Raw genomic sequence first — 20204 nt, 5'->3', positions numbered from 1 at the left:
AAATTTTGAATTCAGCTGGGTAGTTCTGCTCCATGTGGTATCTGCTGAGGTGAAATATCGGAGATAGCTTCATCCCTCAAACATGTGGTGCTGTTGGCATGGCTGGAACAGCTGAGGTTTGGCCAGGCACGTCTTTCTCTCCACCTCCTTTCTCTAATAGGGTCACCCGACCTCCTTCCGTAGTGGCTCAGGGTTCCAAGAGGACAAGCCCCAATGTGCAAATACTTGTCTAGCTTCCGCTTGAGAATGCCTCAGGGACCAAATCTCATTGGCCCAGGGTCAGTGTGGAAGGGGACAAGGAGTGCAAATACCAGGGTGGTTCACTGGGAACCACCAGTGTTACCTAGCCTGTGATCCCAAAGCAGATAGCTAAAGTCACAACACCTTGTTTTTTACAAATAAGAACTGGACCCAGAGGTTAAATTATTGGCCCAGGATTACATGTCTAAATGACAAATGGGGGAAAAAAGTATCTGCTCATGCTGTAAATCTTTGCATACTGGCAAGAAGTCAAAGGTTTGTTATAGCCTTTTACTATGTCTCATTGCCTTCCACTTCCCTTCAAACTACTTTCTGCTCCTTTTTCCTTTCCTGATTCTCAGTAGCCAATTGTGGGCAACTTTGAATATCTATGCTCAGGAAGATAACAGTGCAGATAATCCAAAATAGAATGTGTCTTGTAGCATTATCTAAATGAATAATAGATATTAGGTGAATAATAATAAAGCATGCTCCAGAAACTCATTATATTTCAAAGAAAATAAAGATGTCTTGTGACAAAACCACTTTAAAAGACCCGTAAACATCAGAGGAAAACCTCTGTTCTCATCTTCGCCAGAATGACAATGTGCCAGCCTATAGTAAAGTGACTCTCTCTCTCGAAGCTTGCTGTATTTTAAGTTCTGTCCTCCCTGAGAAGGAAGGAAATGGTTGAGTTAAAGAAAAATTATGTCACTAGGAACTTGTAAGAAAGATGTACTGTAAGTGTAACCAAATTCACAATATCAAGAAATTGCGCCAGTATCAATTGAGGGCTGGGCATTTATTTAAAACTAAATATATATCATCCATTCATATACACGTTCATTTTACATTATTACATCTTAACATTCATCACACACTAGAGAGTTTTTAAGAATTTTTCAAAGTCCTGTACTGAGGCTTTGGCAATCTCTTCACAAAATATTTCATCAGGCACAGACACTAATTTGTCCAAAGAAATGTAGTTAAGTTTTGTTGGATCATACTGTGCTCTTCCTAAATAGGTAAGAAACAAATGTCTTTCCTTGATTTTAAACAACCTTGTATTAAATACCTAGAAAAGAAAAAAAAAAGGTTAAAAAAAACATTGTGCACTGAAAGATGAACTATTAAAAATGTCTATTTCACTAAAAATTAAAAAATTTTTAATGTTTATTTTATTTTTAAGAGAGAGGCAGAGCGTGAACAGGGGAGAAGCAGAGAGAGGAGACACAGAATCAGAAGCAGGCCCCAGGCTCTGAGCTGTCAGCACAGAGCCCGACATGGGGCTCGAACCCACAAACCATGAGATCATGACCTGAGCTGAAGTCGGATGCTTAACCGACTGAGCCACCCAGGCGCCCCTTCACTAAAAACTTTAATTAGGCTAACAACTATAAAGTACTGACTACATACTCAATAACTATGATAAATGCCACAGGGTTTAAACCATATAGCTTCTGCTAAGAAATTATGATTAAAAAGGGACTCAAAACTAATAAACAGAACAACTATAAAGTAATTAAGGGCTATATTGTAGGCAAAGAACATTGACTAATCCAGATAGAGGACATGTTGTTAAAACAGCAAATCCTCAGGCCTTGCCCTAAAAGTACTTAATCAGAAACTTTGAATGGGGTTCACAGGTTCTCCAGGTGAGTCTGATGACTGCCAAGTTTGAGAACCGAGGTTAGAAATCAAGGTCAATGGTACCAAAAAATTTGTAAGATTTCACAATCTGTGAAGCTTTCCTTATTATTCTTGTAAAATTCCTGCTTGCTCCCTCTCTCTGATTAGCATCAGAATGAAATGAACCTGGCCTCTAGGAGAGCAACTTGGGAAAGCATGTCTTACCCATCTTGGGTTAAAACTCCTAAGAAGTAGCATAAGTGGCAGCAACTTTAAAAGGGAATCAGAAATAGACCAACCAGAACTGTTTTTTTCCAGAGAAAATTTGCTTCACACCACTGGTTTTAAAGCACCAGCCAAAACTTTAAGGTCTGTATCAGTTCCCTCACAGCCCTGTCAGTTAATGTATTTTTCCATTATTATTATTTTTTTTAAACAATATTAGCCAGACCCCTAGGACTCTGAGAATCCCAAGAAGGAAGTCACAGTTTTATAACTGGGCTTCCCAGAAGTTAGGGGTCAGCATGCCTAAAAGTCTGTGTTTTTAAATAGTGATTCTGATGCATCTGGTCAAGTTTATAGTTTCCTCAGAAAGCTTCTGTCCATCTTTGAGACCCCACTCATTCTACTGACAGTGTCAGTTCTTAGAGTGATAGCATATCCTAGTTAAGAGGATGGGTTTTTAAACTCGACTGCCAGAGTTGTAATCTTGGCTCTGTCCCTTGTTACCTAGGTAGCCTTTGGACAATTCTTTTATGCTTACTTTCTCCACTTGTAAAATGGGGATAACAGTACCCATCTCATATGGTTGCTGTGAGGGCTAAATGAATCAATACAAGTAAAACAGTAAAGACAGAGCTGGCACACAGTGAGCACTTAGTAGCTATCATTATTTCTATGATTTTCCTACTTCTTCTAAATTAAATTAATAGCTCTACAAGGTATCCGGTTAAGACTCTAACATTATGTAAATTAATTACATTTTAGAAGCTTGTCTTCCACACTAGATTACAAATTCCACAAGACTACAGACCGTGTCTGATTGATTTTTGTATCCCCAAATCAGATTATTTTATCATGCTCTATCACTGAATTATTTAACCACTCAGGGGAAAACTAATTGTCATTGCTTTTTAGTTGAAGATCACTTACTTTATAATTGTTCCAATGAGCCAAATTTTAACACCACTGCAGGCTTCTGACACTTTTAATAATGAATAGATACGCATTTGATGAAACAGAAAAATTCTCTATTAAAGGCCCATTCATAGTGAAGTATGATAGGTAAATAAACATTGCTATTTGTGAAGGAATTGTACCAAATGCAATCTAGTTCTGAACTGTATTAAAGTCATGTTTCTTTTGCCTATCTTTGTATCAAGAACATATATAGCAAATAGGGTATGGGGATCACTTTAATGAAATTCAATCATTCATTTGTTCAGCAAATATTTATCTAGTGCCTACTAAATGTCCTGGTTTAGTTCCAGGCACTGGGAATCCAGTAGTATATAAATCAGACAGGATCTCTACTTTCAAAAAGTTAACATTCTTGTGAACAAGCAGATAATGTCACTTACTAAAGACCAGGAAGTCTGATTAGATTAGAAAATAGAAATACGGCTTTGGCACAATGGCAAACTAGAACTGTTTCATGCTTTGGGAGGTGATCATTACAATATGGCTTAGCTAGTGGATTTAGATAGATTGTGAAATAAAAGTATACATAGAATTGAAAGGACCTTTAAGGGAAGTAATCTATTTCAGATTTAAATGGAGAAAAACACAATAGGGAATACCTTAGATTCCAACAGGCAGAATGACCAATATATAAAAACTATAGGGAAATAGATTCATCATTTGTGTCTCCTCTGGAGATGTCCATGTGTGTTCCAGAAGTTGTAAACATTTTTTTTTTTAACATTCATTTATTTTTTGGGGGGGGAAGGGGCAGAGAGAGGGAGACACAGAATCTGAAGCAAGCTCCACACTATGAGTGCAGAGCCTGATGAGAGGCTCAAACCCATGAACCATGAGATCATGACCTGAGCTGAAATCAAGAGTTGGCCACTTAACCGACTGAGTCACCCAGGTGTCCCAGACATTGTTAACTTTTCACAAGTGATCCCTCAACTTTGTTTGCTAGATGTGTTCTTGATTAAAAAGATGGGCAAAAGAAATATGATCTTACTACAATGGTCAGTCTCAGAAGCAGACTATATTTGGTCCGATTCCTTTCCAAACAGCAAGTCATTTTTGCAGTGGAACAGCACTATTCACACAGACAGCAGTTCTGGATGAAGGGCAAGGACAGCTCTTCGAGTTGTGCGCTTGTTACCTGTGGGAACCTGACAATGAGGTGGTGGGGAATGCTCATCACATTGTGCACATAGTCGAAAATCTCTGTAAGTTTCCTTTTATTTGCAGTTAACATCTTTGGGACTTGGGTGATCATATGTTGAATTTCATTATGTTTAAAACCTAGTTCAAGACGATAAACCTAAAAGAAAGTAGAGTTGCTATGAATCATGAATGGAAAGAGTTGTTTTGGTAATAGGCCAGAGGACACACGGATTCCTTCAAAATTTGAAATGAGGACCTTAGAATCTGGAGACGGCTATGCCAATGCCCTCAAGGGTTCATAACTTCCTGCTTCTGGGGTCACCTGAATTTCAAGCCCCTCTCCTGAGGATGAACTGCTCATGCCATGGTGATCATCATGAAGATCATAACTATGGTATAACTATCATAGCTATGAAATAGAATACTGGTTGGATGTGGAAGGCCTGGTCAGGCTATCTGGATGGGCCCTATATCACAGACCAGCAGTTAAGATTTTCAAAGTGTTTTTTTGAGCCTCTGCTCCCAAACACTCATATACATGTTATCTGGAAAACCCACATCTCAAAATTCCAGACAGATGATAAAACTAAATACCCAAATGTAGGTTATTGTACGCACTTATAGTATCCTATGCTCCCCCACCAATCGACTGCTCTTAGTACTCTGTTTGCTATGCCCCCACTAGACTATAAGCTCCATGTGAGCAGGGACTATCTCCCCTAGCACAGTGCACAGGCAGGTGCTCAATAAAAGTTTCCTCAACAACTGGACATGAAACACTTTTAGCACCTCAGAAAAATAGGCCTTATATCATAATTTCAAATACTACTATAGCTTTGCTTACTTGTCAGCTGCCTTTGGCTTTATACTATCCTCTTGAAGGAAGGACAGTAAAGAGTGTCTGGTATGTTCTGTGATAGAACTGGCAATTGGCACAGTTCTAAGAAGAGCAATGTGCTGGCTACTAGTTTCTTCACAGAAGTCTTTTGGATCCAGCCTCCAAAACTCATCCCCCACCGAGATGACATAAACCTGGGCAACAGATGCCCTCAAGTCTCACACTGGGCAACAGATGCAGTTTCCAGGCATCAGCCAGGTACCTAATTCATTATTCCAGGGTTACGTTTCAATGTCTACAAGGGGATTCACTCCCATAACACCTGGTAAACATGTGAACATGTTATTAACTAAAATAAACTGCTTGCTAGATACTTATTGTATCATTTCCTATATCCATCTTTTTAGAAATAACTTCTTTCACAATCTAGTTTTCTTTTAAAATGACAGTACAAAATCTATCCTCTTCTTAAGCAACAAAGCTGATTTCTGAAAAGCTTAAAGTCATCCTACCTTCATGTTTTCTTTCACAGGTTCCAGACTTCCAGTTAGTAGCCTTGGGAGACGAACTATCAGATCTCTAGTCTATAGTTGTAAAACAATCTATTATTACTATGTATGCATATTTAACTAGTTTGGAAAAACAAGGCATTACTAGGAACTAGGAAGGAACACAAAACTAATTTTAAAATATGACCCATTAAGAAAAATGCTAGGAAGCCTGATAACACATAAACTTAATACTGTTTGAGGAGAAAACAAACACTCAAACCAAACTTAAGGCACCACCTTGATGGAATATTATAAAATGATATGGCTATATATTTAACATAGCAGGGTAATTCATTCTGGTACAAAAATACCAGGCATTTATAGAATTCATATGGGCTAGGTATCTGTTAGAAACATGAGAGATTTAAGTTACTAAATGAAGCTGACACGGAAGTATACAAATTCTCCCCTTACCTTCTTCACGCTAAGTTCAAGTTCTTTCTGAAAAAATCCCAATCTGTTATCCAATCTTTCCACTGAAAAACTCAGCAAAAATGGTGCATTTCTGACCATCTGTGCAATATGTGCCTTACTGAAATTTTTTGACTGTAGATAAGCCACTCTAGAGAAACAAACAAAAAACACACGTACACATGATCAACATTTACTAATGTCATGCTACTTCCCAAAGTAACAAACCAAAAAAGGAATAAGTAAAAACATTCTATAGTAATGGCCCAAATATGGTTAAAGCAAAACAAGCATCCATCCAACTCTAGAATGGTTCCCATTTATACTTAGAAACCAAATAATTCTGAAATCTACTAACAGACTGATTCTCTTTTCAGTTAATCTGACTTATTTTATTACTTGATAGAAGAAAATCAAATAGTTTCTGTTTAAGAACAGAAAATCCATAAATTAAGAAACTAAGAGATTCCAAACTCTTTTTGTAAAGACCCTCAAGCATGGCTAAAATCGGGAGTTGTTTCAGTTAGTCAATTTCCTGAGTATTTATTTTCATAAATTTTACCATGGTTTCCATTGTGCATCTTGTTAACAACTGAGAAATTCCTGTTCAGTTTCTGGGAACAAAAGTAAGGTAGTAAAATATAGAAAATATGACTATGAAATAACATTATTGATTTTAAAAACTTATAAGCACAGTAAGAAGCAGTTTTATTAAATGCCTAAAATATAGGAGGGCATGTTTAATTCTCACCAGAAAAAACAAAAAACAAAAAACATGTGAACCAGGTAAGTTTTCCACATTGCATTTGAAGAAACACAGATTCAGAGAAGTTAAATACCTTCTTTAGACCACAAACTGATTAATGACCAAGCTGAGATTTGAACTTGGGCATGCCTACATTGAATGCCACCATATGGCATGGTATATTCTATACCGTATGCCACCAGAGCTTATATTTTAAAGTGACTACTACTCTTTTAAAGGACTCCTTAGAGTTCATGAGAAAAAAGACCAATAAATTTAAGTATATAAATATTTTAAATGCAAGGCAAAAAACAACAACAACAAAACCACCATCGACAAAGTCAAATGACAAATATTTACAATATGTCATAGAGAAACAACTACTTTTATTAAAATATAGAAGAATGCTTACAAAAGACAGAAAAAGTCCTAATTTTAAAATGGCAAAGGACGTATGTGATTTATGAAAAAGGAAATGTAAATGGAAATTTAGCATACGAAAAGATACTCCAAACATTTCTGGAACAACACTGAGGCAGTTTTTATGTACAAAATGAACTGAAACCATAAAGTTAGATGTCACAGTATTAGTGAGGGTACTAGAGAAACTGGCGCTTCTGTAAGATGTTGGTGGAAGTGTAAACTGGAAAACAACCTGACAAAGGACCACCTGTCAATACCTATTAAAATTATAAATGCACATACCCTTTGACCTAGCAACTCCCTTCTAGAAATCTGTCGCACAGTTATATACCACTATGTGTGAAATGATACATATGATAACGAGAGTCACTGCAGCCTTGTGATTACTAGTAGAGATTGGAAACAACCGCCATGTTTATCATAAGGGACTAGATGATCCTCAGTATGAACTATACTAGCATTAAAAAGATAGGAAGTGCCAATACAAAACTATCTCTAACATATAGTTAAGGTAAGAAAGTGGAGTGCAAAATAGTATGCAAAAAAATGCTGTCAATTGTATGTATGGAGATTCATGTATATTTGTACACACAGATCTATACATATGCTTGCATATGATAAAACATTCTTAGCACGTTGAACACAAAATTGGTAATAGTACTGCCTCCACAGATAGGTCTCAGAAGGTTGATGAGGGATAGGAAATAAGTGGGTGGAAAGTAGGGTTACTTCCATGCCCCCCCCCATTTTTTTTTGGTCATAGCAAAAATCAGTATCTGACTAAAACATTATCAAAACCTTTGTCTACGTGGTGATAATTTTTCTAATAAAAAATTCAGATATAAGGCCCAGCCAAAAAAATTTTTTAAATGATTTAAATGCAGATTATTCACTTGAAAATTCTTATGAAGAATCAAATAACTTTTTTATACATTTGAAATTTTCCACATTCAAAAGACAAAAAGTATATGAAACCAATGCTATTACAGAAATCCTAGAAAATAAGACTGCTGTACATACCAGAGACAAAAGCTAGTAAGTTCAATTAAATAAAGATTATCTTACTCTCGACTCTTACAGCAGAAGCTTATTTGTTGTCGTATGTGGATAAACTACCTATTAAAAAATTCCAAGTAACTAAAACAAATGCTCCAGAGTTTTGAGTCAGCTAGGTTTAGGGATCATTAGACCATGCTGTCTACGGGAGAATATCCCTTAGTTGTTAGGAGTATGCATGATCTACAGCAAGTAACGTCAGCTTCTTTTAAACTTAGGTTTCCTTCACAGAATTAGGAGTGGGGAGACAACATGGTGCAGTAGCCAGGACTCTGCAGTTAGACTAAGTGGGCCTGAATCCCAGCTCTGCCACTTATACTACCTACGTAATCTTGGGCAAATCATTAAACCTCTCTGTGCCTCCTCTGTAAAATGGGGTTATTAGTAATATGGTGCCATAGTTAATGGTACTGAAATAGTGTTGTATGGTGATGGATGGTAGCTACACTTGAGGGGAGCACAGCATAACAGACAGCCTTATACAGACTTGTTGAGTTACTCTGTTGTACACCTGGAACTAACGTAGCATTGTGCATCAACTATACTTCAATTAAAAAAAATAATATCAGTGCAGTAGGCAGCATCTGAAATGGCTCCCAATCCCCAACTCCTAGTATACACACTTCTTTTGAATACATCTTGAACAATAGGGCAAACTGGTGTTGGAATGGGGAGAGATCAGTGTTCCAGAATCAGAAGCAGAGCTGGATACATCAGACTGCGTTTCCTTCGTTCTCTCCCCTGTATTCTAATAGCCTATTTATATTATACCAGACTGTAAGTCCCACGAAGAGAGAGTGTGCATGTCTATCTTTTGTGGTTCAAGTCTAGCTAGGTGCCTTACATATCTAACCGCTCAAATTGTTCAATGTAAGGAATCCAGTTTTTTGTTTAGATTTTTCCTATTCCAGAGACAAGACATTGGACTCTGAAGCTTCAAGGAACTGCACAGTTCTCTGAAATGCATCAGTGTAAGAATAATCTGGAGGTGAAGACTAGAGGCAGACCACTTAGGAGACTACTGCAGTAATCTTCATGTGAAATGATGGGGACCCGAGGAAACCTTCACAGTGAAGATTAAGAGAAATGTGTTGACTGATTTGAGAGAGATAAAAATGGAATTCATAGGTGATTTCTTAGATGTGGATACTAAAAGAAGAAAAGTCAAAGTCAATACCAATATTTCTAATTTGGGCAACAAGGTGAGCAGTGCTTTATCTGGGAATACAGGGAAGAACTGACTCTTGGGTGAGAAGTGGGGATGAGGATAAATTCAAAACATGAATTTAGGGACAGGGGCTCTGTCTTGTTCTCTGTGGTGTTCCCAATGCCTAGCAGGATTCTTATCTCACAGATCAATACTGTCTCATTTCACTGTATTGATTCTCACAGATTTTTCTTTGAATGTTGAATGAAGTACAAAGATGTTTATAGAAGTGCTTTTTAAAGAAGAAAAAAAAGAACAACCAAAATAGCCAATTTACGGAAATGATTAAGCGAATTATACAATAATGTGCCAAGAGGATGCCAAATGTCTACCATCAAAAATTGGCCAGAAAAATAAAAAAAAACACAAAAAAGTTCAGGCTTTCATAATTTAAGTGCACTCTCAGAAAATTCAGCCATCTGCTAATGGATTAAAATTTTTTTTTATTCTGATCTCCAAAGAGATACAGTTAAGTATTGACTCAGCAATAAGCTGAACACATAAAAGTATGAAGTTGAATAGTAAACTGTCTTAGATACTTAATCTTGATCAAAGAAAATCTATAACAACAACAAAATAACATTCATGTTCATTATCAGTCAATCCTTATGCAGCTGAGACTTAAAAATAACTTACATATACATTTCCTTCATAACCATAACCACTTCTTGGGTTATGTGAAAATCATTGTAACAGCCCTACCTGGTCTTAAGATTTTCAAGGTCTTCAGAGAAAATAGCATAGTTTTTAGTAAGGTATGTTCCCAGTTGGTTATCCTCTATACCCAAATCTTTAAGAAACACGAGTATTTGCTTAATGTCTTTTTCAAAATCCAGTCTCAGAAGGAGGTTGGCTGCATCTGGATGTTTTTCTATCTTTGAGAGATCCACTCCTATAATAAATTGCAAATACTGTTTGAGTTTAGGTAAGTCATTAAACTTCATACACAAAAACACAAAAAATTACTGATGAAGACCAACAACCTGTCCAAAGGAGAACTGAGATAGGCCAATAGCAATTTCTAAATATATTTAAACTAATCTGGTTGCAGAAATAAAAATAAATTAAAATGAAATATAGTACTTATTTCAAAGTCATCTATAGAGGAAAACAGTGCATTTGGGGCTAAATTTCTACCCAAAACAAATTTACCAAGTCATACTGACCTAGCTAGGATCATCACCTTTATCTATGCTTTCTTGAATATTGTTTGAAGGATGCTTATCAATCCCTGGTGATCTCCACAGTAACTGCTTAACTGGTAATTCTGCAGTGTAACAAACCCTATAAATGACTGTTACTTTCTTCGAAGTTTGTCATTTTCTTAGTTATAATCATTATTTTAAAAATATACTTATGATGGGGCATTTGGGTGGCTCAGCTGGTTAAGTGTCCAAATCTTTAATTTTTTTTTAACATTCATTTATTTTTGAGAGACACAGAGAACAAACAGGGGAGGGACAGAGAGAGAGGGAGATACAGAATTTGAGGCAGGTTCCAGGCTCTGAGCTGTCAGCACAGAGCCTGATGCGGGGCTTGAGCCCACGAGCCATGAGATGTTGACCTAAGTCAAAGTCAGACACCTAACCTACTGAGCCACCCAGGTGTCCCTAATGTCCAACTCTTGATTTTGGCCTGGGTCATGATCTCTAGGTTCATGAGTTCACACCCCGCATCAGGTTTTACACTGGCAGCATGGCACCTGCTTAGGATCCTGTCTCTCCCTCTCTATCTCTCAAAATAAATAAATGAACTTAAAAATATATATACTTATGATCCCCTCCAGAGGGGAAACAAAAATAACCTGATGTCTTACTCATTGTAATCTCCATGTCTTCAGCATAAAGACAAGTACCTTGAAGGAGCTCAAGAAATATCTGTGTGAGAACAGGTGAGCGTATACAGCCCTCAAATATGCAACACAGCAGGAAGTATACAACCTGTAACCCTCACATATCCTTATAATCTTAGGTAGTCTAAGAAAATGAGACAAGGGACAGGAGAAAGGAAGAAGGAGAAAGCAAGTTGTTATTTTAAAGTATTCTCTGGTTATGGATATAATTAGATGTCAACATTAATTAGGCAGGGAATCAAAGTAACCTGTAATTCAAAATTCTCATTAAAACTGAGTGTTTTATTCTCTCATTTTTTTCCTTTTATCTGGTTAAAAAAAAAAACATGAATAGGAAAGGCCTATTTCTTACCTTCAGAATAAACCTTTGAAGATAATGTAAAATTTCAAGGTTAGACTTAAATTTTATATTCTTAAAAATATTTCTTCAGGTTAAAAATACTCTAAAAACTGATTTCCAGAAGCAACTGTATAATCTTAAATATAAAAGCAAAGAAATAAAAACATTCTTTCTTTAATGGTATACACAACCAGAAAAATAAATTATTATATCCAAACATATTTGTAAACCCATATTTATTGATATTAAACAGGCATTGATATAAGATGATCATGAACAGAAAAACAGATTACACAAACACGCACACAGAACGAAAACCAGAAACAGATCCAGGATGAGCTAAATAAATAAAAAATTAGCATAAATAATGACATTTCAAATTAATGATGAAAAGATGGACAATTCATTAAAATATAGTGGGATCACTAGCTATACATTTGAAAAGTAATTGTTTTCATAACTACACTTATCATGGTGAACATGATATAATGTACAGAACTGTTGAATCACTATGTTGTATATCTGAACTACATAACGTATGTCAATTATACTTAAATTTAAAAAGTTCCTTCTACATCTGATATAAAATTTCAGAAAGATTAAGAATCTAAATGTGTACTAACTCTACAACTACTAGAAGAACACAGAGTTTTAAAAATATTAGGCTTGACTACATAAAAATATAAAACCCTTGTATGGTTTTCTGTAATAAATTGCAGAGAAAAAGGTGGGGAAAGCTATTAACAAATTGGTGATAGGGTTACCTTTGGAAAGTGGAAATGGATATGCAGAGAAGGTGAGAGTTCTTTCTCTTATGATACTTGCATTATTAACAACTAGATGTAATTATTTTATAATTTAAAAATAACATTAGTAGAAAAATAAATTAAAATTGTTAGATGAAAAGACAGAAACTAGTTCTAAAAATCTGTGATAAATGTGGGAAGAGGTGCTTTAAAAATAACATAAAGTGTTCAGACTTCAAATTTAATTTAATATTTTAGCTGACATGTGCTGAAGTGCCTTGCTCAGCGTGAGCCGTCACACCCTGACTGTGCTGAAACAGAAATCCTGAAAAGCTGCTTTTTAACAGCAATAGGAGAGCAGAATCTCATCGGGAGAGCACGCTGCTGTCAGCACAAATCACTTGGGCTTACTCAAGATTTCATTAACTTGAAAAAATAATCACTGAATGCGTACTATGGACCAGGCACTCCTGTTAGGCTCTGGGGATATAAAAAATGAATAATACACGACGCTAACATCTAAGTGACCACAGTCTAAGTTGGTTTTATCTGTTCAGTAACTAAAAATATTACCATTGTATTCAGTTATGGTTGTACATATTTAGTGTATCCACCAAGGTCTGGCAGGATTGCCCTAGAAAGTACAAACAAAAAGAACTTTAATGAAGAGACTGTACAGTGTGGTGTCACAGAGTTGAGGGAACCGACAAGGGCACCCCTAGTGCTAACGAGACAGGCAACAAAAAGTATTACCCAAACCCACAGGGAGCTGCAAGCTATTGAGAAAGGGCTGCTCAGCTGGAGCTGTTGTCATGGAGCGAGGCAGTTATAGGACCCAAAGCTGGGAGGGAACAGGGAAGACAGTACTCCCACCTGCCCTCCCTCTCCTCCTGCAAGTGCCTCCCACTGGCTGAAGCTGCCCAGAAGCCAGCTGGCAAAGGAGCTCTAGTACACAGAGGTTAGCCTCCTAGGATACAGACAGAATGGACAGAGAAAGGCAGAAAATAGATCTGAGAAGCAGAGAGGCACCAGGACACTAGGATCCTTAAAAATACTGTTTGACCATGTAATCATGGGTCCTCTGTTCTGTCATTTAAATTACTTCCAAGATGTGCTGTCCACAAATCAACATACAGATGAACAGCTGAAACATATTCTAAAACTGTTAAGTATGCTGTAAATTATTTAAAGGCAGGGCCACGTCTTCTGTTTATCTTGTGTTACCCATAGTACTTCTCATAAGGTTGGAGGAAGCTGTTCCAAAAGGAAGGGGGCTGACTCTTCTGTTTGCAGTACATGTTATCTTTCTCTCCCCTTTGACCCCACGAAACACTTTATTCATATGTCTTCTGTGGCACTTACCACTTTACCTTTCATCCTTGTAGGCTGGTTATTCTTATAGATGTATATTTAGATGCTTCTAAAGACTTGAAGCTTCGTGAGAACAAAGGGCATTCCCTGTATATCTGGGTAACTTGCATAGGAACAGGTAAGTAAGCAACTGTAATACTGTTATTAGCAAAGAAAGGCAGTAAGCTGCGGGTGATAGGAACGCCCAGTGAGCGGAGGGTCACTGAAGACATTTTAGAAGTTACTTGAACTTGAATTAAGTTTTCCAGTTGTCAGAGTTGGCCAACCAAAAGGATGGAAGGGGCAAGCAGTGAAGCTGCAAAGGTAAGCAGGGGCCAGACCAGACAGAGCTCTGGTATCTTGGGAAGGCTTTGAAGGACTTCAAGTAGCTCACTGATGTAGTCAGATCTGCATTTTAGAAAGAGAACTGACATTAGGGATCATCAGGGTAATGGTGCTGATAAGACGAATATCAAGTTAGAAAACTCCTCATTTTCCAGTGAAAAATAAGGATCTAAACTATAGCAGCGACTGGAGAATGAGAGTAGCACATGGATTTGACAGAGAATCCCTCACCTACCCTGCTCCTCTCAATCCCCTAGGAGAAAGGTTTGTCATATGGGAAAATGACCTGAGAAGTGCCAGACCCAGAGATAATGAGAAAAGCAGAAGGCTGAAATAAGATGCTGGACTGAAAATGAGAGGACCAAGTAAAAAAGCCTGTGGTGGGGTCCCTTGGCTGCCTTCAACTCTCCAGGCCCAAGTATGTCCTCCCAGCCAACAAGCTGAAATACTCTGGAGTAGGCTTAGAGAGAAACCATCGAAATTAGGGGGCCAGTGGGCTTCAGGAGGAAGGCTGTTGGGGGGGGGGGATGGAAGTAATTCCTCACCTGATAGGGTTTACTGTAGGAAAAACTGTCCTGAGAGGCTATTGGAAGGTGTGGGAAAATCTGGCTCTAGAAATAAAGAAAATGAATCAAAGGAAAAACAAGAATTATCATTAACTATGGAAAAATGAAAAGTTGTACAGGAAGGAAAACAATCCCAGGACAGCAAGCAATATTGATAGTCATAATGTTAATTGATGACTGATGATTCATCTAAAATTTGTTACCATAAACATACTGGGCCAATTGAGTAGGGGAAAGGTATGTGTGTACATACAAGAGATCAACTAATGTCTAAAGCTGATGAACCAAGAAATAACAGTATAAACAATTATATAAACAAAGGTTAACTGCAAATAGAGCCGTAAAAGTTGAGTGGATACCTCTGGGGAAAGGCATGAAGGTCAGGAAGGATGAAGCAGAGAATATGGGTTTTCACTAGAGGGCTTTTCACACTATTTGACTTTTGTTCATCTTGATAAAGATTAAGAATGCTGATTTGAACAAAGTAAGGCAAAATAACACAAATGAAGACTACACCAAGAAGTACTTGTAGGTTATTCAGACTTACCTAGAAGCACTAATTTCTGCAGAGTCTCAGAATGATCCACATAGTCTCGAAGTGTGAATGTATCTGGGGGCAATGGAGGGTCTGCAATAATCTGAATGGCCTCCTCCTCGGAAACTGGCTGCAACGGAGACAATGGAGGCAGATCGTCCAGTGCTTTGAAGCCAGCCATGTAGAAAGAAAGAAGCAGTTAGCTATCCAGTCTGTACAGCTAAAGCTAAACCCCTTCTTTTTAAATCTTGGAACCATTTCAGAATTAAAGATCTGAGTTCAAATATTTTCCACCTTCAGAGAGGTAAGGTTAAGACTATTTATAGAGAAATCAACTGCTGTTCCTCCAAGATAAGAAATCTGTTGGTAAGTTTCTATTCATAAAGAGGTCCTATACAAAATTCCTTTCCTTTGTTTTACTTTTAATCAACAGGTAAGAATGCTAAAGATCAACTGACCTTCAAGTATATTTTGAGATAGATTCTACCATAGCTTGTTAAACTGGACCAAAATACAACATATTCTACCAGCCTGATTTGTATGAGTTAAAATCATTATCTCCTGAAATATCTTTTTTTTTAATGTTTATTTATTTATTTTGAGAGAGAGCAAGAGGGGGAGAGAAAGAAAGAGAGAGGGGGAGAGAAAGAGAGAGAGAGAGAGAGAGAGAGAGAGAGAGAGAGAATCCCAAGCAGACTCTACACTGTCAGTGCAGAACCCAACACGGGGCTCGATCTCATGAACCATGAGATCATAACCTGAGCCGAAATCAAGAGTCAGATGCCTAACCAACTGAGCCACCCAGGTGCCCCCTGAAATGTCTTCTGATGCAATCCCCTTTCCTCCAAGTTATTCTCAAGTATGTTGGTTAAGCGTCTGACTTCAGCTTAGGTCATGACCTCACAGCTCGTGAATTCGAGTCCTGTGTCAGGCTCTGTGCCAACAGACAGCTCAGAGCCTGGAGCCTGCTTCGGATTCTGTGTCTCCTCTCTCCGCCTTTCCCCTGCTCATGCTCTGTCTCTCAAAAATAAATAAACATTAAAAAAAAATTTAAAGGAATTCTGTGACTCTGTTTGTATCACCTGTAGTCCTTCCCTAAGGACATGACCCTCTCTGGTATAGTCTTGATTCTGATATTTTCTTTAAACCAAACAAGGTATGGAAGACACTGGGAACTGTCACCAACCTTAAGCTAAAGAATCAAGACTATGATTTTTTTGTTCTATTTTTTGCTTCATAACACTACCCTTTCTTATTTCTTATAGCCAGTCTTTCCTCCCTGCCCTCCTCAACCCAGCTATCTTTCTTTCATATTCTGCTTAACCTAATATTACCTCATTGTGGTGAAATATTCCTTTTACAGAAATATTCCTAAAATAGAAAACATAGAAGGGAGAGGACTGACTAAAAAATGACACAACGGTGCTTTCAGGGGTGTCCCAATTGTGCTCTTTTTGGTTTGTTGATTATGGGAGCTGTTATATAACTAAATGTGTATGTCAAAATTCGTAAAACTGTATATTCAAAAGCAATGAATTTTACTTGGATAAAATTATATCCTAATCAGGCATATAAAATTAGGATAAATTATTCCCTAATAAACCTAATTACCACCTGAAAATTTTTTTATAAAGATTCTAAATAATAAAGTTTTTAGAAAGCAACTGTTATACATATAGCTAGCTACAATGATATATATACATTTATATGTGTATATATACACAAATTTATGAACTTTTTTTTTAGTCAAATAAAGATATAATAGAAATAAATGAACAGAACCAGCATTGTTCTTTTCCTTGTGTGGTACAAAGTTATAACTTGAAATGGGCTAACAGACTATAAACAGTTAACTTGTTCAAACTAACAAAGTGGGGCAAAGGGGACTTTTCTGGAAGTTCAGAATTACCTTCTAGAGACAGCTCAGAATCAAAGATGGGTATCTTTTGTGTCTTCTGTGTCTGCTCATTGACGGAAGGAAGCAGAGCACTCTGGGCAGAACTAATCTCTTGCCTACTTGAGTTCGTAGACTGGGAACTATTCCACAAGGAGGAAGTCCTATAAGTCTTAAATCCCCACGGGAGAAAGCAATTGTCAGAGGACATCTGTGGCTGAGCAGAAAAGCCATGCGACAATGTTTTTCCTCGTCTCTGAAACTGTTTTCCGAGTTGTGTAGCTGTAATGAAGCTACTCAACTTAACTGAATTGAACCATCTGGGTATCTGTTGGGCTGACAAAGCCATCTTTCTTAAAGTAGGCTATAAAGGAAATATATAACAGTCAAAAGAGAGAAACTTACTTTACTTAAATGTTTAAAACAGTATTCAAACAACAAAATGATAAACTGGAGAATCTTTTTTCTAACTGAAAGATGTTTAATAAATCTAGATGATTAGTCAGATGTTTCCTAAGCACAAGAAAAGCCATAAGCAAAGCAGTCCCAGGTATAAACCAAAAGACAGGAACTTCTGAACTGGAAAAATAAAGATTGCTTTACAATTAAAAAAAAAAAATTATTGGTATAAGAAAAACACTTAAAACAAAAATCTGTAAATGTTTAAATTACAGCTGAACCCAATAATCTGTTTATTTAATATTTAGAGGAAATAAGGTGATATTAAGTGTTCTTGAAATTTGGTTTGAAAGACATTTAAGAAGCAGATTGTTAATCAAAACACTGACTTATTCAAATGCATTTTATGTATGTACATTAGTCACAAAATAAAAAACAATAAAAAAATCTACCTTGTCCTAAATGAATTATCAAAATATTATCACTGTTATCTAGAAGATTGTTTCTTGCTTTACTCTCAGGGCTGAACACTGTTAAGATAAAGCTGTTCCTCAAAAGGGAATTGAACAAAACCAGTTTTGTCAAATTTTGTTTTTGGCTGTAGAAAAAGAAAAAGAAAAGCCTTGAAAAACAAAAGGTCAAAACTAGCAAGCAAAATGAAGTGACAGAAATACATATGCAACCAGCAATGAATATTTTTACTGAAAAAGTAGTGGTTTTTAAAAAAGATTTTTATAAGGAAATTATGAAGAAATCTTGTCTACATCCAGCTTCATTAGAAGAGTAGACTTGCTGCATATAATTTTATGTTAAATAAGATAATCCACATAAAACACAGCCTGGAGTTCAGCATATGGAAAATGCTCAACAAATGTTAGCCATTATCACTATTATTGATTACACATCCAAACAGAAATGAATTCTGAATTAATTGCAGCATACAATTTCTTGTTTTTCTACATATTGGAATTCAGCTTGTTTTATGATCTGAATTAGAGCAGATATTGAAGGTCTAACCTCCTTCTGGAGATTTGTAGTTTAGGGAAATTTCCTGAAAGAGATTTACAAATGTCAAAGTCTGTCATTCTGAAATGATTTTAGAAAGGAAATAAGTATGCACAACAACCTTGCGGGATTGGTGCTTTTTGTTAAATTCTGGTAGGAAATGATCCTCCAAATCTGTCAAGTTTCCACTAAAACCTACAACATTGATTCTCTGCACAAAGTCATAAGGGAACTAAACTGGAAGCCAGAAGGTCTCAGTTGTGCTAGTTGACAAGACTATTTCTTGTGGTGCTGGGCAAATTGGCCCATGAAGGGGGTTCAATAACTATTCTTTAAATAACATTTTTTTTAAAGGTTATAGGTACAGTAAGATGATTCTTAAAGTCCCTAGCAGCTCTAAAATGTTTTTTGACTTCTCAGTTTGTCGAAGCATTTCATACTACTTTGATTTCAAAGCAAACTCCTTAAATCCCACATTCACTGTAAAGACTTTCCAGCCTCACATATCGCGCAGATGAGCTTTTGAATTCCATCCATATTCATTAAAAGACCTCTTGCGTACAACTAATGTTTATCCCATTTGTATTTACAAGTGCACTAATCTCTCTTCCTCAACATTTCATTGCTGTAGATACCTTTTAACAATTGATGAATTATTCGGTCATGGGAGCTGGGATGGGTCCCCTCTCTCGACCCACCCTCCCATTAGCCCAGAGCCTTGCACTGCTCCAATGTGTGTTGGATGGAAGTGAGTCAGTTCCAACTACGGCTAACTCATTTGTCTAGCTCGGTATTCAAAAGAGGGTAAGGCGCTTGCAGACGTGCATAAAATCCAGCGTACTGGTAAAAGTAAATATAACACAACTTCAGGAAGATCAAAGAAAAAAGCCTTAAAGAATTCTGTAAAGTCCATTAAAATATCACACACTACTTCTTGCTCTAGTTCCTCGCTAGGAATAGTAATTGGGACTGAAGTACTGTTTTTCCGGGGTTCAAGATTTCTACCTCTGTAAGGCTAATTAGCGAAATCAGGAGGTGAAAAAGGGGTGAATGGGAGAAAGGCTTCGTTATAAGGGGCCTCTCCTAACAAGCCTCCATAGCGAACTTCCGCAGGAAGCCAGCTGACAAGCTAGGCTTCCTTCCGCAAAACACGCTAATAGACAAGCATGGTTGAGATTTCGCGTCGTCGACCAGGGAAAAAAACAAAACAAAACAAGACTAATTGCCCCCGATAGGGTCGCGGAGACCCGAGAGCCCTGAGGCCCCGGGTGCGGCCTAGACGTGGGCAGATCCGGACCCGAACCCCACCAGGAGCGCGCCCCTCGCGCTCCGGCGGCTCCCGCTTTACCTGTGGCGAGGCCCAAGCTCGCGGTTTATTTTGGGGTGGCCTCCAGGCTGGCCCGGCGGACCGTCCCGCAGTACCCCACGCCAGCCGGTCAGCCAGCCCCGCCACCCCTGCCGGCCACCACCGCCGCGCACCCTCGCCCACGTGGACTGCGGCCGGAGTGGGCGAGACTATCTGCGAGGCTGCGCGGGGGGAGAGCGGGCGGCAGGCGGTGGGAAAAGAGCCGGCCAGGGGCCACAGCTTCTCTTCTCTCGCACGCCACTTCCCTTAGGCCTTGGCCACTGGGCATCTGAAATACCACGAGTCCGTAGAGATGCTTCTGCTGGAACGCCAGCGCGGGCACGGCCGGCGCCGCCCCCCGCCCGAGTCCGCGTTGGCGGCGCC

General features: G+C 37.9%; 1 protein-coding gene across 3 annotated transcripts; it reads right to left on the bottom strand.

Annotated features, from left to right (window-relative positions):
* Positions 1-1023: 1023 nt before the first annotated feature.
* MTERF3 (mitochondrial transcription termination factor 3) lies at positions 1024-20095 on the bottom strand. 3 transcript variants are annotated; one of them, XM_047088972.1, is made up of 8 exons: positions 19824-20095; positions 17087-17435; positions 15190-15342; positions 10146-10335; positions 6016-6163; positions 5563-5634; positions 4208-4369; positions 1024-1315 (listed from the first exon to the last, which is right to left on the bottom strand). In XM_047088972.1, the coding sequence occupies exons 2-8, from the start codon at positions 17418-17420 to the stop codon at positions 1121-1123; spliced, it is 1254 nt and encodes a 417-aa protein (XP_046944928.1). In that variant the 5' UTR covers positions 17421-17435; positions 19824-20095; the 3' UTR covers positions 1024-1120. The 3 variants fall into 3 exon arrangements, with proteins under 3 accessions (XP_046944928.1, XP_046944929.1, XP_046944930.1); XM_047088973.1 differs by lacking the exon at positions 19824-20095 and adding an exon at positions 17923-18082; XM_047088974.1 differs by lacking the exon at positions 5563-5634.
* Positions 20096-20204: the final 109 nt, after the last annotated feature.

Source organism: Lynx rufus, unplaced genomic scaffold (assembly GCF_022079265.1).
Source record: "Lynx rufus isolate CCGP_SWC_20201006 ecotype Redwood Valley unplaced genomic scaffold, mLynRuf1.p SCAF_26, whole genome shotgun sequence".
NCBI classification, from domain to species: Eukaryota; Metazoa; Chordata; class Mammalia; order Carnivora; family Felidae; genus Lynx; species Lynx rufus.
Note: the sequence above shows the minus strand (reverse complement) of the source record. Positions and strands in the feature narration are given on the sequence as shown.